This window comes from Macrosteles quadrilineatus, unplaced genomic scaffold (assembly GCF_028750875.1).
Source record: "Macrosteles quadrilineatus isolate MER2022 unplaced genomic scaffold, UCM_ALF_1.0 Scaffold_1__1_contigs__length_201487025, whole genome shotgun sequence".
Classification (NCBI taxonomy): Eukaryota; Metazoa; Arthropoda; class Insecta; order Hemiptera; family Cicadellidae; genus Macrosteles; species Macrosteles quadrilineatus.
The window spans coordinates 65,735,896-65,759,471 of NW_026542594.1; the positions used below are offsets into that span (position 1 = coordinate 65,735,896).

Below are 23,576 nucleotides of genomic sequence, written 5' to 3' on the forward strand. Positions count from 1 at the left end.
CAGGGTTGTTATTTATGATGGGAAAAGTCATCCCAAATAGGCGTATCGAGGGCAGCGAGACATTACGAATGAAGCAATTACATTACAGGTGCGGCAGGAAGTGTGCCATTATAGGGTGAGTGGCTTGGAGGGGTAGCAGGGCGAAGGCTAGGGGTGGAACCACGTGCAACCAGCGCTGGGATGATAAGATAAGAGCCACGTGTGGTACTGAGAACCGACGAGATAACGAATACAGCGCTGATAACAGTTGTGACCTAGGCGGCGCGCCTCAGTGATTGTACAGTAGTAGCAAGGTAACCGGGAAATGCAACTGCCTATACTATACTGTACTACTATCACAAGCTGATCTGAGGACTGGATACCTAGGTTTTATACAGTTTATACATGACACAACACAAGATATCATGACATGTTAAACTGCATGCACTAAGTATATAGGCTACACATGCATATTGACGAATGGCTACAGCTTACACCACGAGAGTTTACACCATTAACCACGAGAGTTTCCGTAGCTGACCATTCCCTCAATATATATTCAACTATATTTATAATTCATAAGCATATTTAATTTCATATTTTTATAGTTACCTCAGAATTGTTGGAATGCCAATAAAAACCAAAAACTAACACATCAGTCAACCCCGTACATATAACTGTACTTGAAATAACGTATGTCATGTAATACTCAAAATGCTTACCATGAAGTTAAAATAACTGTGGCCAAATTGAGGCCACCTACAGAGAAACGCGGCATGGTCAGACGAGCCATCGGTCGCGTGGCAATGTTTGCCTGAACTTCGAGGAAAAGAGAAGAGTTATCGGTCAACAATTAGCTGGGTAGTTAAATAAACAGGCTGGGCGGCGGCACGAACCTGAGGCCCCAGGCACAGTGCACGGCACTCAACATGGGCAATGTCCAGGAACTGCTGGACGGACAAGTTGGCGGAATCTCAAAACATCCCGTTCAGTTGGCATAGAATAAGCAACTCGCAGTAGATTTGAACTGACACCGTTTCATCCTGTTGTAAAGGCATCTTCATATTACCCGGTTTGAGTCGACGTACTTAAGTCGGAACATTTTAAACAACGTGAAACAGATTGCCAAATAAGAGTCTTCTTCTTTAAAAGTTATAGGCCTAGTTCAGTTAATGAAACGCCATTATTTAAGTATGGATTGCCAGTTAGAAAGACAATCCTAGATATAATTTTTTTAGTGGGTTATCCAAATATCTAGGTAGATTGCAAGAACGAAAGTACAAAATAACACAGGAAAGACGATCATGAGTCAGCTGTTCGTGAGATTGCCTTCGTCCAAGCTATCCTATCAGACATTGGGTGATAAACAGATATTATAACAAAGCACCTCATAATGAGGCGGTCATGGCCTCTGGAGAACACTTGGAACGAATTGGCGAAGTGACACAGTGGGCTATGGAAAAACATATTGGATGGGGCAAAAATGTAGCCAATCGCAGCAGCAGGTGGGACACATAGGCCATGGTCTACCGCACCTACAGTAGGAAGATACCTGTTGCCTCGCTAAACACCTGGCGTTCTACAAGTGCTTGTTTGTGGCTTCTCGCATACGGCTCGGCGGTTTTCTTCTTCAGGCTTTGACATGTGATTTGCACTGGTGTAGGCTAAATAACCACCTACCAATTATAGTAAAGGAAAAAACTACAGGGTTCTATCTACAATTCCTCTCAACGTGTAGTCCTACACGTCAAAGGGTGGATGGGTAACATTCGGTAACATTAACATACAGGGTGATTGAAAAGTCTGGGTACGGTTTAATATTTTAAAATATAATGCAGATTGAGCTACAATACTTGGTACAAAGTTACAGGGCATAAAACTCTATTTTAACACATATTCAGTGATCCAATAACTCTTCAGGGGGACGGCCCACAAGGAGTCGGAAGAAAATCTTAAATGGAAGCATAGGTCAATATGCACATCAAATTAAAGGTATTTTTTAGTAGAATACAATGCCACAAACCGCACTTCAAAAGGTTGATCCTGCGCAAAATGACAGTTGTTCAAAGATTCATTTAATTTACATTGCTATTATACGCTTACTCCTCAGGGGGCACAGCCCTAGGAATTGGAAGAAAATTGTTAACGTAAGCATAGGTCGATATGTACATCGAATTAAAGGTCTTCACTAGTAGATTACGATGCCGTAAATTCAAGCTCAAAAGAATGCCTGAGTAAAAAATGACAGTCGTTCAAAGATTCAAAATGGCGGATTTAAGAAATCTTTGAACATCTGCCATTTTGTGCAGGATCAACCTTTTGAAGTACGGTTTGCAACATTGTATTCTACTAAAAAAGACCTTTAATTTGATGTGCATATTGACCTATGCTTCCATTTAAGATTTTCTTCCGACTCCTTGTGGGCCGTCCCCCTGAAGAGTTATTGGATCACTGAATATGTGTTAAAATAGAGTTTTATGTCCTGTAACTTAGTACCAAGTATTGTAGCTCAATCTGCATTATATTTTAAAATATTAAGCCGTACCCAGACTTTTCAATCACCCTGTATGTGTTTACTACTCTGAAGGTACTCTGGAGTCCGGAGTACCTTGGCTGGATAGTTCAGCTTATTCTGTGCATATCAGTATAAGAAAATGTCTCGGAGCTCTAAGGAATTTGTAAAGAACAACCAGTTCGTATTTATTTACAATGTACGTTTATGTTTAAGCAAGTGTAAACATTGGCATTGCTACATGTGCATTCAATATCTGATAACAAGATGACCAGTCCTTGGCATAGTTGTGGCGTTGAATGGCAGGAGTGGCATTGCAAGTGGCACAGGTAGGAATGCGGATAATAACACCGCTATATACACACACTGAAGACAACGAGGTCGTTTAAATGCCAACAGTAATTGATGGTTGATGATGTAGGACCAGTCATGTGTTGATGATGTAGAAAGATAGGTACAGAGCCTCAGTCTTCTATGAATAGCGTTTCTACGTATTATGTTTTAGCAAAGTTCTTTCCATAAATTACATACTCATGTTGTTCATGGATAAAAGTGGTTTGAACTAAGATTCTACCGAAAGACTAATGGTGTAAAGTAAGTAAAGCATCTCATGATATTGTTTTCTCAGCCATCCCGCACCATATTGACTACACTGGTCTACACTCTACAGCACAATAACGGAAGCTATCGATGTTGCACACAACGATCACTGCACTAAAAAAAGATTTAGTGGCGAAAGTGGCGACGAAGGCAAGGCTAATAGTTTCACATCGTTACTACAACGCCAATTAGCCTAGACCCAGGCATTGTTCAAGTCCTACATTTACAGGGAAACAGGTCAATCGGTTTCCGCAGTTCCCAAAGTAAAAGCTAACTATGGAAAAGCTGTCACTTGATGTTTTCTTCCTAAAATGGTCTTTCAGAAGTGATTGTCTATTCACTCTGCACTATTCTTTGCCCATTTGAGATTATCCCACATAAATAGATATTTACCACTAATTCTAGAAGTTTATATGTCAAACCATGATGCAAGATGGCTGAAGTGGCATCCAAGTATCTAGGTATCAATGACAGTGTCGTTGTGTATGTGTACAATGCAGTTCTGTACGTTCCTGGGTCATATAGCACAGTCTCGCTCTGGTTCTGTTGTTAGGCGAGTCTTTGTTTGGTCGATTGCGTTGCTGCCGTCGTGGGAGTGAGGTTATTTATGTTCCATTATACTTACTTTATCCCTGCTTGCCAACTTCTGCCACCATTCACTGTGTTCGTTACGTTCACCCATTTAGTTGGGTGCATATCGTTGAATAGACACAGATGCCAAAAAAGGGTTGAACAATATATGAGGTCACTGAAATCACTTATGATCGGGTTCAATATAGTATGGAAATTAACTATCGCTCAGCTCAGCGAAAAATTTGTCTTTTTCTGGATTTCTGAATATCAGGGAATTTAACGCAAAGAAAAAGATTGGCCAAAACTATACTGTGGAGTAGACTTATTGAACACTCAAATCATACCTCTAAACTCTATCAAGCAAGAGCTAGAGGAAACATTCTTGGATCTTTACCCATTGCTGCTGGTTATACGCGTAAAGGAGGTGATTGAGGGCAGGGCTTTAAGAAATATCTGGGATCTAAAATCGGGAGCTTTAATTTTCTATTACAGTAGGCCGACTGTATGTAAAATACCCTAACTGAATCTTATCTTTTATATAGCTACTATCAAGCAAACACTATTACTACATTTGAGTGAATAAACAACGATGTGATCATGCATAAAGACTGCCCACTAAACCCACCCCCTTAACTCCAAGAGCATAAGGCTAAAGAGGACCAAGTCCTAGAACATTCTCGTGCACTCAACACCGATTGACACGTTACGATCACATCAGAGATCCTTGTACACTAGGCTGGAACTATTCAGCACATATCTACATATTTAAGGCTGACCTTTTCACCATAAGGATGGACTCGACGCAGTTCCAGGTGCAGGGGTCCTCTCCTTGGTGCAAAACTCAAACTATGTTGTGCGACGTGAAAACAACGAAGGTCTTCACAGAAATGGAGGCTCGATAAGTTTGCATGCAGCAGTTTTAAGTGTAAATATCTCTTGCTTTATCGGTTTACTGTTAAAGATTTGATAGCTAGCTTTGGGTTGTACAGTGAAAAACAAAGTTCATCATAAATTGTTTAGGTAAAATAGAATTTTAACTTGAGTTCTATCGTAATTCCAAACTACAAGAACTTGTGAGTACTGTACTGCCATAGACTAACCAATGTTTTATCTATGGTACTGCATTGTGCTGACCGTCTTTTTACGTAAGAAACACAAACCGAGTGGTTTATTTATTCTCCAGACCATTTGTTGTTGTTGACAGTTCAGTGCGCCTCTGTCCACAGACCGTGTGGCCACATAAACAAACACACAACACACGTACAGCAGCAGCTACACAGCTATACAACACACAACTGATGGCTGACTTGGCTATAAACACGCTGGACCTCTGGCATACTGATCTCTTATGACAATGGCTGCCTTCATCAGAAATCCGGACACCAAGTCAGAACTATGTAAATGTATACGTGACCTAACAGTGAAACGCACCTTTATGGCAGGCAATACTAGTCTCTTTTTATGACGTTCTAAGGGTGGTTTGTTATTTTGAAATAAATTAATAATATTATAAACAGCATGCGAAAGGTATCAATATCAATAATTAATCGATTATTATTTGAATAACATCTTTGTTAAAGATCAAATGTCCTTATTATTTGGAAAAACTTAATATTTGGGGAAACACATCACCTATATTCTAATACAAGCCATATCTGTTTGTCTGTATGTCTTATTCTAATTCGAGCTGTGTCTGTTTGTCTGTCCGTCTGTTTGTCTGTCCGCCTGTCTGTCTGTCTGTTTGCCTGTCTGTTTGCCTGTCTGTCTGTTATATATATCTGGAAATCCAGGGAGGGATTTTGATTAAATTTTGGAATTAGGGACTTATGGGCCTAAAAACGTGATTGACGACAGCCACTACCTTAGGAAAATTCGTATTTTATTACACAACTCATTTGGAAATCTAACGTTGGTCTTATGGGTTGCCAAGTGTCGATGTTGGTTCAATAAAATAACAAGGAAATGTAAAAAAAAGAGTTCACATGTGTTTACAACAAGCCAATTAACAAATTACAAAATACAGTACAAAAAGGGAATAACATGAGTAGTAACTATTGAGCAAAGATTACACTGAAGATTACTCGATATAGGGGAAAATAGTTTCGATCAAATAATGATTACTTTGCTTTGCCCTATCCCACCAAAAATTAATCCCCGAAGTACTGAGGCATTCCAAGTAAACTAATTACATCTGGGGGTTTTAATTTGCATTAAAATATTACCGTACCGTATACTAAATCCCAATGAAAAAAACAGACAGAATCTCAGTTTCTTTCGAAGTAGTAGGAATAAAGAGAGACATCGTTGTTAAAAGAAATTTTGAAACTAATATGATTTTGTTTGTATCATATTTTTATTTGCTGTCTTTAGTGAACGTAAAAGTCAAACAACGGGTTTCAAAGACAAGAGGGGAGAAACATTCTATGTAGCATTGTTTTAACGATTAAACCCAATTAACCACAACCGAGCAAGACTCGGTCCCTCGGTACTACTATTCTAATACAATAAATAACACTAACAACAGTTGTATTTTTGTACAGAATATGACAGTGCTGTGATTATTCTATGTGCGTCTGAGGGCTCTGGATTGAGTGTTTATTGATTGGAGGGTTTATATTTGTAGATCTTGTTACTACCAATGGGTAAAACTTAATTCTACACAGATAATTGCATGCAAATAATACATTCAAAGTCTACTAACTACAACACCCGATCATTCCAAGACTGTATTATCATCAGGTAGGGAATGATAAACTAAACTTACGACACGTTGCTCGATACTGAGAACAGGGCACATTAATCTTTGGCTGATAAGACGAAAAAGGAGAGCACAATGACTAACCTGGACAGCGCTGTTGAGAAAGCAGTTGTTCTGTCCTGGACCATTGAGTAACCCCTTGGTGAAAGCCACCGAGTCCCGTGATGGAGACATGTTGAAGTTTACAGTCTACCGCTCCATCTCGTCCCCTGGAACACACGAGGCACACTTATTGTACAGTACACGTATATGTAAACCACCCTAACTGAGGCTTACAGTCTACCGCTCCATCTCGTCCCCTGGAACACACGAGGCACACTTATTGTACACGTCTATGTAAACCACCCTTAACTGAGGCTTACAGTCTACCGCTCCATCTCGTCCCCTGCAACACACGAGGCACACTTATTGTACAGTACACGTATATGTAAACCACCCTAACTGAGGCTTACAGTCTACCGCTCCATCTCGTCCCCTGGAACACACGAGGCACACTTATTGTACACGTCTATGTAAACCACCCTTAACTGAGGCTTACAGTCTACCGCTCCATCTCGTCCCCTGGAACACACGAGGCACACTTATTGTACAGTACACGTATATGTAAACCACCCTAACTGAGGCTTACAGTCTACCGCTCCATCTCGTCCCCTGGAACACACGAGGCACACTTATTGTACAGTACACGTCTATGTAAACCACCCTTAACTGAGGCTTACAGTCTACCGCTCCATCTCGTCCCCTGCAACACACGAGGCACACTTATTGTACAGTACACCTATATGTAAACCACCCTAACTGAGGCTTACAGTCTACCGCTCCATCTCGTCCCCTGGAACACACGAGGCACACTTATTGTACAGTACACGTATATGTAAACCACCCTAACTGAGGCTTACAGTCTACCGCTCCATCTCGTCCCCTGGAACACACGAGGCACACTTATTGTACACGTCTATGTAAACCACCCTTAACTGAGGCTTACAGTCTACCGCTCCATCTCGTCCCCTGCAACACACGAGGCACACTTATTGTACACGTATATGTAAACCACCCTTAACTGAGGCTTACAGTCTACAGCTCCATCTCGTCCCCTGCAACACACGAGGCACACTTATTGTACACGTCTATGTAAACCACCCTAACTGAGGCTTACAGTCTACCGCTCTATCTCGTCCCCTGCAACACACGAGACACACTTATTGTACACGTATATGTAAACCACCCTAACTGAGGCTTACAGTCTACAGCTCTATCTCGTCCCCTGCAACACACGAGACACACTTATTGTACACGTATATGTAAACCACCCTAACTGAGGCTTACAGTCTACCGCTCCATCTCGTCCCCTGCAACACACGAGGCACACTTATTGTACACGTATATGTAAACCGCCCTAACTGACTGAGGCTTACAGTCTACCGCTCTATCTCGTCCCCTGCAACACACGAGACACACTTATTGTACACGTCTATGTAAACCACCCTAACTGAGGCTTACAGTCTACCGCTCTATCTCGTCCCCTGCAACACACGAGACACACTTATTGTACACGTATATGTAAACCGCCCTAACTGAGGCTTACAGTCTACCGCTCTATCTCGTCCCCTGCAACACACGAGACACACTTATTGTACACGTATATGTAAACCACCCTAACTGAGGCTTACAGTCTACCGCTCTATCTCGTCCCCTGCAACACACGAGACACACTTATTGTACACGTATATGTAAACCACCCTAACTGAGGCTTACAGTCTACCGCTCCATCTCGTCCCCTGCAACACACGAGGCACACTTATTGTACAGTACACGTATATGTAAACCACCCTAACTGAGGCTTACAGTCTACCGCTCCATCTCGTCCCCTGGAACACACGAGGCACACTTATTGTACAGTACACGTATATGTAAACCACCCTAACTGAGGCTTACAGTCTACCGCTCCATCTCGTCCCCTGGAACACACGAGGCACACTTATTGTACACGTCTATGTAAACCACCCTTAACTGAGGCTTACAGTCTACCGCTCCATCTCGTCCCCTGCAACACACGAGGCACACTTATTGTACACGTATATGTAAACCACCCTTAACTGAGGCTTACAGTCTACAGCTCCATCTCGTCCCCTGCAACACACGAGGCACACTTATTGTACACGTCTATGTAAACCACCCTAACTGAGGCTTACAGTCTACCGCTCTATCTCGTCCCCTGCAACACACGAGACACACTTATTGTACACGTATATGTAAACCACCCTAACTGAGGCTTACAGTCTACAGCTCTATCTCGTCCCCTGCAACACACGAGACACACTTATTGTACACGTATATGTAAACCACCCTAACTGAGGCTTACAGTCTACCGCTCCATCTCGTCCCCTGCAACACACGAGGCACACTTATTGTACACGTATATGTAAACCGCCCTAACTGACTGAGGCTTACAGTCTACCGCTCTATCTCGTCCCCTGCAACACACGAGACACACTTATTGTACACGTCTATGTAAACCACCCTAACTGAGGCTTACAGTCTACCGCTCTATCTCGTCCCCTGCAACACACGAGACACACTTATTGTACACGTATATGTAAACCGCCCTAACTGAGGCTTACAGTCTACCGCTCTATCTCGTCCCCTGCAACACACGAGACACACTTATTGTACACGTATATGTAAACCACCCTAACTGAGGCTTACAGTCTACCGCTCTATCTCGTCCCCTGCAACACACGAGACACACTTATTGTACACGTATATGTAAACCACCCTAACTGAGGCTTACAGTCTACCGCTCCATCTCGTCCCCTGCAACACACGAGGCACACTTATTGTACACGTATATGTAAACCACCCTAACTGAGGCTTACAGTCTACAGCTCTATCTCGTCCCCTGCAACACACGAGACACACTTATTGTGCACGTCTATGTAAACCACCCTAACTGAGGCTTACAGTCTACCGCTCTATCTCGTCCCCTGCAACACACGAGGCACACTTATTGTACACGTATATGTAAACCACCCTAACTGAGGCTTACAGTCTACCGCTCTATCTCGTCCCCTGCAACACACGAGACACACTTATTGTACACGTATATGTAAACCACCCTAACTGAGGCTTACAGTCTACCGCTCCATCTCGTCCCCTGCAACACACGAGGCACACTTATTGTACACGTATATGTAAACCAGCCTCCCGCTGCTTGCTGAGATCAAACCGAGGCTTAAACCATTTTAATGATGCGCGTCATCATATGTTAAGAGTTACTCATTATGTAAGGAACGGCGTCCTACGCCCTACAGTTTTGTGATGCCACCCACTTCTGACAGAATCAGCACGAAGCAACATCATTGCCACACTCTAAAAGTTTAATCCCTGTCCAACAAAAACACAAACGCTTTCCGTCAGACAATCCCGTTGAAACTAAAAGTGGCAACAAAAAGTGAAGAGAGGCTGTGGTTAGGACACATCAGGTCCATTAATCGGTAGACGCTGTAGATGTTGAGCGTGACCAGTGGCTGTTGTTGAGAGTGGAGAGTGATTAGCAGCTCCTTGGCCTTAGTCTGACCTGCGCCTCCTACAAACAGCTGATTGGTATATAACAACTGGTCCACCGTATGGTCCATTAGACCGGTATGTCTGATAATTGCTATCTGGAGCAGCAGCAGCAGCGGTGAGGAATGTGTAAGTAGCCCATCACGTTGGCCCAAGACGTTGTCTGATCAGTACATCACTGTACCAAACAGTGGAGTAGCACAATACACGATCTCTCTCAAAGAAAATAAAATATATTACTCTATATCACAGGTATAATCTTGTTGGATTTCGTCATAACATTAACTCATGATGTGAAAAGTTTGACAAAATTCTAATGAAACTACCACTTGTGTGTTACAATAGTCCAGTCAATAAAGGGATTGTAGAGGACATGGAGAGGGGGAAATTTTTTTTCTGCGGGAATGTGTTCGGGGTAGTTAGAAGATAAAAATACAAAAAGTCCCCGCCCCTGGCCCTGCTGCTTCAGCGGGGGGAGGGGGGGAAAGACCCCATTTTTTAGTTTTTTTACTTCTACACTGAAAACCGTGCATCGTACGGAAAAAATGTAAATTACAAAAAGAAAGATGATGAAATTTCCTACAAGAATGGTTATATTCATTTCTTACGTATATGCATTAGTTTAAAAGATATTCTCAAAATAATATAAAAATTCTTCAATAAATTGATTTTTCACGCGTTTTTTGTCAAATAAGTTTATATAATCCATTAGCCTGTTGTTGTTTCACATCAATCAGGATAGAAAACAGGTTTTTGAACACTAACCTATATAATATAATATATCAATCGTATATATTGTGTTAAAAATTGTTTATATAAATTTAAATAAGTTATATATATTTGTCATGGAAACAAGTATTTTTTGCATAATTATTACATTAAAAATTAAACAGATTATGTTTGTAGCTATATTTTTCCAGGTTTATTTATATGAACTACCAAAACCAAGACTTAATACTATTGTTCATGGTCTCTCCATAATCCAATTCTTGTTCATCAGACTCAATATCTATACTGTTAATACTGTTCTATGAAATGGCAACCATACAAAGTAGGTATTTTAAAACAAGTGTGAATGGAGATGAGTGTAGGATGAGTGGCGCGATCTTGTAGTCTTGTTAGTGACTAAGACCGACTTATTCCTTAGACACAGCTGTTAATTAATAGCCCATACAGCTAATGGCAACTAAGGGACCTACAGTTTATAGTGGAATCCGAACCACATTTTTGCCTTGGCAATTACGAATTGGTCTAATTATCACAAAAGTACTGCGGATAGTCGTAGTACTCACCCGTGCGGACGTTAATCAACACCAGGGAGTATTGCATCCACCTTGCATGCCTATAAATATCCACAATTCGTATAAAAGGCGGGACATAACCGTATCTATATCATTATTATAGATATTTTGAGGTTAATGTAAATAATATTTATGCTTGGAACATAATAAACTCTTTAATTATATATTACCCTCATACATGAGCCCAAAACGTTTAATTTGAGACATAAATAAGGTCTTTCGGACAATTACTTCAAAAGATACGGCATGAAACCTAAATTCCAAGATGGCGGCAGTTTTTTCAAAATGGCGGCCGTTCCCCAACTGGGATTTCTTGGGACTTTGTGTGGGCCACTCAGGACATTGTTTTGAACATTTCCACCAATTTTCAGCCTGTTATCAATTTTGTCCGGGTCATAACCTAATTGCACTGGATTAATAAATTTCAACTATACAATATCATATACAAAGATAGTTTCTAATCAGAACTTCCCCCCCTCTCAAGGGACCTCTAGTCAGTAAGATATTCATTTGAACAGAGACACCAAAATTATAGTAACCAGGAACAGTTAATCCCTTAACCAAGTTTTTTGCAAGTGTACTCACAGAGAAGTAATATAAATAAGTACTTCTCTATGGTATTACTTACTCTATGGTATTATTACTCTATAATATTACTTCTCTGTGGTGTACTCAAGATTATAACAGTACCAGACGGGCAATTTGTGCATGCAAGAAAATTTCCAATAAGTGTTCTCCGTTATGCCAGAACTGCTAAGGGATCTTTTTACATGAAATGCCCATTCTGGTGAATGAGGAAGATGAAGAATATACAGGCCTACGCCGAATTCTCACTTTGATAGACAATATTGAGTCTAATCAACAAGAATTGAATAATGGAAATGTCCTAGATGGTGGTTTTCAGTTCCAGATGGCACCAGTTTTTGGGACAGAAGTCGGACCCTCTCGTCCCAAGTGAGCCAGACCATGAACAATAATATTAAGTCTTGGTTTCGGTAATTGTTATAAATAAACCTGGACAAAAATAGCTACAAACACAATCTTTTTAATTTTTAATGTAATAATTATGCAAAAAATACTTGTTTCCATGACAAATATATATAACTTATTTAAATTTATATAAACAATTTTTAACACAATATATACGATTGATATATTATATTATATAGGTTAGTGTTCAAAAACCTGTTTTCTATCCTGATTGATGTGAAACAACAACAGGCTAATGGATTATATAAACTTATTTGACAAAAAACGCGTGAAAAATCAATTTATTGAAGAATTTTTATATTATTTTGAGAATATCTTTTAAACTAATGCATATACGTAAGAAATGAATATAACCATTCTTGGAGAGAATTTCATCATCTTTCTTTTTGTAATTTACATTTTTTCCGTACGATGCACGGTTTTCAGTGTAGAAGTAAAAAACTAAAAAATGGGTCTTTCCCCCCCTCCCATCGCTGAAGCAGCAGGGCCAGGGGCGGGGACTTTTGGTATTTTTATCTTCTAACTACCCCGAACACATTCCCGCAGAAAAAAAATTTCCCCCTCTCCATGTCCTCTACACCCCCCTTTTGAGCCTTCATTGACTGGACTACAAGTGTAACGGCTTTTCCCAGTAACAGTTGAGCAATACACATATCCTGTGACGACGGCGTTGCCACTACAGTAATCGCAGTCCTAGGCAAGTACTACGTAACATTCTGTTCAGTGTTAACTGCTTTAAATTACAAGGCTGGTAGTTCTAACCCCTATACATTAGCTTTCTAAGCATAACCTTGTTTCGATACTTCCCTTTGCTGGCAGCCGATTCCAGTTACTGTTAGGTGTCAAGGAGGTTGTGAAATTCCAATATGGCCTATTCTTCGAGGACTCGGAAACTATAAACCGAACAAAGAGCATTGTTATAATAAGGCACTAAGAGACAAACTTGCAACTAATAAGCCATTGTGGGACAATTCAGCGACCTTTCACTCGTCACTGAATATTTTTTAGATATACCTTTTCTAAAGAACGTGAAAAATAATAACGAAGATGTTGATTTATCACGTTTAAAGTCCTGTTAAACAACATTTTATAAACCGGTTCTCATAAACCCACCTCTCTATGGTTTACAACCATCCAACTCAACAATCACAATTCATTTAGATGACTGAAATCAATTCATAAAGGAAACAAAAGAAGGTCCCCATTGTAAAGATTGGACACCACTCGTGGTGGACCCACCTCAAATCCATTAGCAATGCTGATTGGCGTTGTTGATGAGACATTTAAATGTGTCTCGAGAAGAGATCGCCTTGTGCTTTTGGCACCAAGGACACTAGCTGTCCCCGCCAAAACACGTAGTTTACCCGCCATAAAACACCACTCAGTCCTGAGAACCGCGGCGGTCACGTGCGTTATCAGTCCCTGGGAGCTGGCGTATGCTTACACGTGCATAGAATCTCCTGTGTTAGACACATTTGCAAAATACTCCTAGGTTCTTTTGTAACACTCGTGGAACTTATTCTCTCTTCGCTGACCTTAGGTTTTCACATACGCCATTGCGACGCCACGGTTGATATTCATTTCACGTCATAAGTCAAAACTGTTCAATAAAAAAATAATAAAATGTATAATCAAACATAAGTGAAGTACGCAATGGTTTATACAGTTAAAACCTTTGACGAGTTCGATCCCCGCTATATCCACAAAAACTTAATGAGTTTGGTCCGCTTTCTTCACTACAACGTGCCACTAGCGTAGACTCCGACATGTTGGATTTGTCATTGTTGACACATGACTCTAATGCTGTGATTGTGATTGTCGTGACATTAGGTGATATCTGTCGTGTCAAGGGCAGTAGTCTGGCCGCTGGCGACATCAGACGTGCTTAGTCATGTCTACACAACACACTGGCGACGACGACGACAATCACGGACACTCGACAGGACCACAAGATGACAGAGTACAGCACAACACAACCGCCTCCTCACAAAACATGACTACTGGGAATGACATGTCAATGCTGATGTTGCTGACGCCAAGGGACAATTCTACTTGCATAAGCAATGCAATCATTATAAGTTGATTGTACTGTATAACTTAGGATTTACTTTAATACACATTTGGTGACTTCCGAGGATTTTTTGTATTATAGGCTACCTATGCCCGTAGTATTTTTTTTAGTTTTTGTAAACTAACCATGGGATTGTGACTATCTAACTTATACCTTTTGTCGTGTAAAACTTTGATAGCCCAATAACAAAATGGTGTTTGGATTCAGTTACGATCTCCCTTGACATCGAACCAGCGACCTTCAGATTTGAAGACGATCACTACAACCACTCGGCTACCCAGGCAATTAATTATATCAAGGATTAAGTTATGCACGCGTGTTTATTTTCCTATTCCAGGTGATAGGCCTATATTGATTCCGAGAATCATTCTCAATAGATAGGATATCTAATAGTTCAGGAGCCGGGATGACAGTGCCTTTTAACGGACTGAGATTTCGCCTATCCTAATTCCACAAACTATCGAAAATTCACAATTACTCCAACTTCTTATGCATTGTGCATGTTTAGAATTCAAAGAACGCAGGCATCTTCTCCCAAGTATTAATTGAGCCGTCTTGTTCCGGCCTCAGTCAATGAAGGTAATAATTAACCCGAGCTCGCACAGCTCATAAACCATCCGAGCGTACCAAGGAGGAGAGGAGGGGAGGAGAGAGGTTTGGCCCGAGAGCGCGCTTGGCAGATTTATACCCAATCTGTATGCAAAAAAGAAAAACTGGCGGACTGCCATCTCCTCCTGCAAGTACCAGAGTTGGGCAGCAGCAACACGACACAGAGCTCCAGAGTTTAAAACTCTGCTGAAACTTAGTAACTCAATGGCTGGCAAGGGTAGATTCACTAAAAGTTACCATCATGTCTTTCTTGAGGATTGAAGAATATTATAAGGTTCTAACGTTCTAACTTACCTACATTATGGAAAGCAAAGGTCTTGATAGGAGTAGTCACAACTAATCGCCCATTACAATCGTTAACTTAACAAATGTTTGTCAAAGGTTGTATTTATTATTATTTTAAGGAATCTAAATCTAATGATGTTCGATCCTGGAGAATCTTTTGAATTTTATAAATCCCAACAATGACGCTTGCACGGTAATTAGTCGCTCAGTCGGCAAAGCCGCGGATGCCAGGTACGCGATCAACCATCTCTACATAGGAGCCGGACATTCCCGCCAAAATTAATAGTGATTACGTCTGAGAATGCGGGCGATCGGAGCGCATAAATTGGCGCGGGCCCAACCGAGACTCCGCCCGCCGTTTAGCGAGCTTAGGATGTTTTCCCCGCGTTTGAAGCACCTTCGTTCGCAGAATCAGCAACTTATCTCTTTTGTCTTCAAGTAATATGCGACCGAATTTGAACATCCCACTTCATAGGGTAAAGGACAAAGAGTTTATAAAGAACATTATATGATTATAACGTCCTTAACGTCTAATCCTAACGCAGGACCTTATTCCTAACGTAGTCGTTAGGCAGATGCAAGCCTCATGATGACTGTTGAGGTTTTCGCTTGGGATCGGTCTCACCCTAGGAGGATTAAACATTATTTTAATCCTCCTAGGTCTCACCGTCATCAGATTACAGGCACGATATCCAATCAGTCGCCTTGGACGGAACCACCTGATAAACAAGGCAATCTGCGACGATTGCCACAATCCTGGTGGCTTAATTAGAATTATACTACTTATAGGTATGACAAGTGATATCTAGATCTTTAGATTTTATCCAATTAATAAATAAAACTCCAGAGCTGACTTGTTTAAAGGAAACAACTTGTTTCCGCTTCAAATACTTGGTGGTAGTGATTTCAAACAGAAAACTACGAATGACTCAGGTTGGACGGACCACGATGGGGGTAATCATTCAGTCCAGGACGATCGTTGTTTATATCACTTTAAATTATTTTTATAGTTTTCGCTTTATCAATTTGACTACTGAGATGTGACACAATTATTGTTAAAACTTAAAAACCCAATTAAAGTTGTAAAAAATCCAGCAACTTTTACGAAATAATCGAAACAATAATGATTTCACTCTTTATCTCATTCCCTGACAATAATATGTGGTGCATTGCCCGGATGTGAAAAGAGTATGTTCGTGATTTTTCAACGCATTTTAGAAGAAACGATGTCTTAAAAGAAACGCGTTATAAGTGGGATTACGTCCTAGCGTTTATATTATAACGTAACAGTTAGTATACTGGTCGATTCGTACACTAAAATTTAAGTTGTAGAGCATTATGTGGTTGTGTTAGATTATTATCCCGTTTGTTTGTTAAATCAAACGAGCCGACTTTGGTAAAACTGGTTATTATTTGGACTGAAATGCGATTCAAGCGACTCTCCAGTGACGCAAGAAACATATCTAAAAGCAATCAACAAATATAAAACGCCAACTTCACAGTTGGGGCCGAGACGTTATCTGAGCCACTGAGCCAAGATACCATCTACAGGGGCGAACACCAGCCCCAGGCGGAGAACAGATCTCATTTCGTAAAACTGACGATAAATTGAGCCGACTCACATTGTATAGCGAACCGCCCATGAATTATCCGCTGTTAATACACAACTCCGAGAATCAGCTTCCACAGCCGCTTGTAAATATTGAGCGAGGACGGCGATTGAAATCCGGTCTAATATAACATTGTGGTAACCTGAAACCGCTTATTCTCGGAGAAGAAAACTTCTGATAAATGTAATATTTACACTGGCGTTGATACGATCCCGCTACCAAACTTTCTACATAGCAGATAATAACAGTAGTCTATGTTCTATATATTCTACAAAGTATTTACATTGCGTTATGGTCATATATGCTAAAACAAGCTCTACCGGGAACACACAACCTGTGATCGTTGCACACCACTTACTGTGGAGCTCCTAGAATTCAATATCATTTTTATCCCAAGATTTTTGTAAAACCTCATAACTAAATTTATTGTCATAAGAATATCAATACGTTTGGGTAATCATAATCAATATTAACTGCATCTAACAGAATAATCGAGTAGTTATATTGATCCAGATACCCAGATAATTTACAATTGTAATATTTGCGATACTGGAAACAAGGCTGTGCATTGATAGCAGTGTATTGACAGTTTACCCAAACAGCTACGGTATACAATGTACGACGTTTTGAGACAATTGATATTTGTAATCTCAACACCCTTATATTAGCACAATACCGACGTTGTCATATTTCCAGGCTAACACAAAGTGTAATATATGAAGACCTCTACCAAACAATAACAAAAAGACACCAAAAGTACCAAAGTTCGTCGCTATCATTCCAGATGAATGTGGAATTTTAATATTCCATCAACGGAGGAATTGAATTGGAAAAGAAAGTGGCTCAAGTTGATTACTTCCTGCCGAATGTTGGCAAGGCAGACGAAACAGGAGCAAATATCTCCGTAATTGGAGGGATGGACTGGAGCAGAGCGTTCGTGATGGAGTTTAGTAGCAGAAGCAGCACGTGGTTGATTGAGCAGGACCGGTCAACGAGGAGCGTAGTCGTAGACACTGTACTGCCATTGACAATAAATCCACTATATATCACTGGTAAATGTATTATAAATTATCTAGTAGCCAATGTCTGGAATAGCCAATATGTACTATAGTCAATGATACTGCTTTAAAGGTAAACACGAAGACCCGGGGCAGAAGCAAATCATCAGGTAATCTTGGTCCATCGGAGGTTTTCGTATTGTGAGTGTGATTACTGTATTTTTTAATTGGTTGCTCGGATATTAATAAGCAGAACCGTTCTTTCTTATTGTCATCAGGTAATTTGATATTTATGATGATTCTTTATTTCATCCTAAGGTTAGTTTCTGATTAGAATACCAAAGACCCCGCGCAAAATAACCATTCTTAGTGAAATGGTATTTTTGAGACATTCTAATTACTGTGTGAGTACTGTAAGTACTGTACTGAGACATAAAAACACGAATAATTATTTAGGAAAATGCTGTGTCTCGTGGCATAGGTAAAAAGATTTGCCTATGTTTGTGGTATATACTCGTAGTTTAATTTCCAAATTGCATCTCTGAATTTAGTTTTTTAGTGTTTTGAGAGAGTGGAATTAATTTTACTTCTAGTAAAAATTAGTTCTAAGTTTATTTCTCGGAGCTTTTATGTTTACGTCATCTGGTGAGCCGTTTAAGCTCTTTAAAGGTTGTTCTGGTTTGCAGTCTGATCCGCGGGGTCCGCCCAGTATCACGGCCATCACGCCCCAGTGATTAACCTGGACGATTAACATTAACAGTAACAGTAGGTGGGTGTAACTACAGTATCACACTCGACTCTCGACACCTCCAGTGACGTCGCCACTCTTGTACAGCTGTTGTTGCTGCTGCTGTTGTGTAACGTTTACCACGACACCCACGTACGGTGATTGGTTGCTGTATTGATTCTATATAGATTGCAACAATAACCACTACACAGCTCCAAGGACAAATCGAATTGGATGTAGAATAGAGCCAGAGCCAGGACCTAATAAACTGTCGAGCCACTCACACAAGTATCGGAGGTTGTGTGAATTAGCAGTTGGTGAAAATCAAATGCTTAAACGTTTAACTACTGACGTTGACGTTTACATTATAATTGAACCATCATAAACTTCAGTCGAGGCTGGCAATCTCGCCTGTCGACTGTCGACCTAGAAGGCGGTTATTTCTGTTAGCACAACGAAGCTTGTAAAGTAAACGCGTAAATGTTTACTTCGTCTATTTTTGGAGGACGTTCGAGTCGCGGCATTGCAGACTGAAATTGCGTCGAAACCTACTCAACATGTTATACCAGAACCTTTAGCTAAATGTATGACCTTCATTGGGAGACATGCCTTAAAAAACATACGTGGTATTTACTGAGAATCGATAAACGCTTTACGAACACTAAGTTATAATTCAATGTTGAAAAGTAACATAACTCAATTTTATAATAAATATAAATGTCGGAAAATTATCGAATATGCAAATTGATAGTTCTTCTTAAACAAGATAGACCTCCACCTCAAATTGTGGCCTTTAGGAGAAGACCCAGGTTAAAAATATTGTTATAGCCCTCGAAAAAAATAATACCACAATCTTTCAGTAAGCAAAGCATTTTATCATGTTGCTCGATAACTAAATAGGCTAATACCCAAATAGTTTATAAATGTTGCAATATAAGAATCTATTGATTGTTCCGAGGTACCTATTGTATAAATTAAGGAAAAAAACTTTACACAAAAGATTTACTTAATAGGCATAGCCAAAAATAAATTTAAATGTTTTTTTTTCTTGTAACTGCGTTTGTAGATTTACAATACAATCAATTTTATGTACTGACATTGATGTTGTTTTCATAATTATTGTATTTGATCGGAATTGAAATGCTCTCCTTTTACTTCTGAAAACGTTAGGCTACCTAAGCGATGGTGAATGCCAAGAAACAATAAACCGACCGAAGAAGACGATCCGGACCGTTCATGGTCGTGACGTCGCGTCGTGCAAGGAAGCTCCTCTCGGGCTAATGCTATCACATTATCAACAAGATCCTTTCACCTGTTTCCATTGTTGATCGTTTTACCTTTCCATCCTGACGCGATGCGAGGAGGTCGGAGGAGCGAAGTTTCGTAACTGGTATGACGGTCTTTCTCACGTAATCCGATATCATCGCTGATACACATCGTAGTCAGATGGACCGTGTCGCGGATTGTCGATGTGGACGAGCGATTAGCGGACTGAGAGAGATATGGTTGGAAATAAGCGTCTGTGATGGTAAGAACACATCCTCTCCCGATCACCTTGGTTCTACAGAGTCGCATGTCATATAATCACATTGAGGACGAGGAACTGTCCTACGAATCCGATATCATCGCTGATACACATCGTAGTCGGATGGGCCGAGTCGCGGATTGTCAATGTGGACGAGCGATTAGCGGACTGAGAGAGATATGGTTGGAAATAAGCGTCTGTGATGGTAAGAACACATCCTCTCCCGATCACCTTGGTTCTACAGAGTCGCATGTCATATAATCACATTGAGGACGAGGAACTGTCCTACGAATCCGATATGAGAAATGAGTTTGCTTTCTTCGGCCAGTTTGGCTTGGATTGTTTTGCAATACTTTTATTGAACAAGACGATTGGTAGTTGATATTTATTTAGGTACCGTACTGTAATTTTAAGACTATATAGACTTTTCCTATCCGCTAGTGGTTTAAATTACATATCATTTCGAAACGAAACTCCTGTCGTTTACAAGTGTCCTTATATCCTAACCCTAAATTTGGCTACTGCTACGACTGTATACATTTAAATGGAGTGTTTTAGGATGTAGGGACACTTGAATACCGAATACCTCCTCCTAACATCAGAAAGAAATGCAAAATTTAAATATGATTACTTATTTACTATAAAATAATATACTCTTTACCAAAGTGGGAGCCAAGATATAAGGAAATTAAGGAGCTTAGGTGATGTTTTTACTCTCCGATTACCGGTACCTTCTTCGATCACGAATTTAAAGTATAATATTAACCGTCCTTACATTTTATTTTTTCTTCAACATTTATGCGGTACAGTATATGAGTGGTATCTAGCATTGACTGTTGAACCATCCAATGCCAATGAGAATGTTTGGCTCGAGCTGTATGCCAATGCCCAGCCAGCGTCGTGGCGGCGCATCTTCGTGCCTCAGGCGGTCCTGTGTTGTGTAGTCGTAATGTATTCAACATTCAACCCTGGGGTCCTGTAGAGCCTTGACATTTGCGCTACAATCACAATCCACAATCTGTACGCAACCATTGCGGGCGACTCGCAAGATAAACCGTTATCGAGGACAGATTGTTGTGGAGAAGGAACCAATAATTGGCAGCGATTCGCATACGGTTCATGGTATCTGTAGGTATATATAGAAATATGTGTGTAATTTTAAATGTGTTGGCTTTCCTATTTAAAAACATCAAGAAATGTGCTTGAAACCGACGTTTCTTACCTCGCCATACCATTTTTTGTCAAAAGCTAATAAATATATAACTCAATAGAAATAATTGACCAAGCGATAAAATTAGACTTATGCCTGTGTTGTTCACAAAATTATCTATTTACCATTCATTATCTCTATTAAAGACTCACGTGGATATAATAAGCGTGCATCTTAACGACTAAAAGGAGGTTGCTGCCAGAAAATCCAATTTCAATCTCCAAATCGGCGCTAATAATCATAATTGGCCGGCTTGGGCAGTTTGGAGATAAATAAAAGGCAACTGAGAGTCCGGCGCGGCGCGAGCCACGAGTTGTGATTATGGCGCAAATAAATAATGGGTGAAATTAGCAGCCGCTTGTAATGGGGCTGCCTGCAGTGCTCTGCAATGGCAATGGCGTCGTCTCGTGGACATGCACTATACATGAGCATGAATCATGCCGTACATGCTCACTGCACGATCTCTGCCCAACATCTAATGGCGTCCCACTCTTTGTTGTTATCACCAACAGTTTTCGGTTTATGCAGATAAGGAGAAATTATTTCTCATGGGTTCCCCTTTAATGCCGAATTATTTTAGGTAGCATAATATGACTAAATAAATACTGTAGTAGCATGTTGATCTCACTTTTTCGCGAATTCTTAGCGCTTTCCAGGTTTTAAAATCCTTGTATAATGCATTCCAAATTAATAATTAAATTTTGCAATAAATTGTTTACAGTAGAATTTACTTGAAATCTGAGTTTAGACATTGTAATGGGTAGGCTTGAACAAAATTAATCAGCATAGTGATTAGTTTAGTAAGTCTGTTCCCAATTACCAAAAATAAAAGACAACAGCTATTGGTTTTACTATCAAGTATTATGTTACCTTTAGATTTTTTAGTTTTTAGATTTTTTTTTAAGAGTCTACACCGACCATTCATGGGTTCACCGATAGCATATAAGTAAGGAAGTGGAAGTCCCTTGAAGGCCTATCAGTTGTAGACTTGTAGGCCAGTACAGTAGTCGCGTGGTAGTGGTAGTGACGTGATGATGTGAAGATCTGAGGTAGAGTCACGAGCACACGTGTGTGAGCCCGGGGCTCGTCTCTCTACCACACCACCTGTCTGGTCTGATGGTAGCAAGGGCACTTCTGCTCTGCCGTCACACCTGTCTGCTCTGAGGATGAGTCTGGGTCTACAGAGGGTGGTGGTGGTGGGCACCCACCGAGCACCTGCCGTCCCTCACTGCACACTACACACCTGTCGATCACTTGAAGAAAACCGTTGGTGATCTTGTTATCTGCACCCTGGCTATAGTTGAGAACAAAAATAGTGATTTTGCGAACCGTTACTGAATTTGTACGTTCCAAATATTGTGTTCTGTATTAGTTAAAAACGCTTTACTGAGATTAACAGCAGAGGCCTAGTTAGCATCCAAATTATTAGCAATTTATATCCTTTTCAAATACCTCTGCACTTAAGCGTGTCTGTAAGTTTGTGAATGAAAACAATGAAGTTTCAGTTTCTTATCTCTGATTCACAAATCCACTTCTCACGATCATCGTAATACAAATCCACGAGATTTTGAGGCATTTCTCACGAAAATCAAGTAAAGTGATGGAAACACAAGTTTTTGTTTCAACAGACAGTTAAGGAGATACACAACACAACAAATGGTTGGTTGAGTAATGTAAACAATCCCATTGCAAAACCGACCGATGTCTTGTCCATCGATCGATTTTCCTGGAAGTAAAATTGCAATACTATCAACATTTATACAATGCATTCTTTTGGTATAAAAAAGTCAATTTCTCGGTAATTGGACGGAAGCGATAAAGCAGTCTAACGACTGGCTGATGCAGTAGCAGTCTGTCACGTGATCGTGCAGCAGTGGAGCAGCACGTGCTGAGCAGACGACGGACCGGTCCGGCACACGACACTGGCGCCGGCGACTACAGTAGTTACACTACATTAGGCCTATACTGTACTGTGATTGTATGAAGAATAAAATCAACGATCATCCTCTACCTTGGTGTCAAGGAACCGATAACTGCGCAACCCACTCAGCCAACCATCTCAGTTCATGATTCTACCAAGTATGGTATGTATATATAGCTATAGCATTGGACGAAGTTAGAGCAAAATATGAAGATTCACTGCCGTTTGAACAGATTACTTATTTATATTATCGTTCACAAAATGATTGTTCTTAAACATAACAACTCCTAAAGAAAATTATTTTTTGGTTTTGTATTTTCGAAATTTGAACAAACAACTCAAG

The 23,576-nt window shown here is 40.3% G+C and overlaps 1 protein-coding gene across 1 annotated transcript in view; it reads right to left on the bottom strand.

Annotated features, from left to right (window-relative positions):
- LOC128983429 (uncharacterized) overlaps positions 1-23,576 on the bottom strand; it is a 97,985-nt gene that overhangs the window by 53,710 nt on the left and 20,699 nt on the right. The window contains exon 2 of the mRNA XM_054402717.1: positions 6,507-6,631. Coding sequence (XP_054258692.1) covers positions 6,507-6,596 — 90 coding nt within the window. The 5' untranslated portion in view covers positions 6,597-6,631. The remainder of the gene's footprint in view (positions 1-6,506; positions 6,632-23,576) is intronic.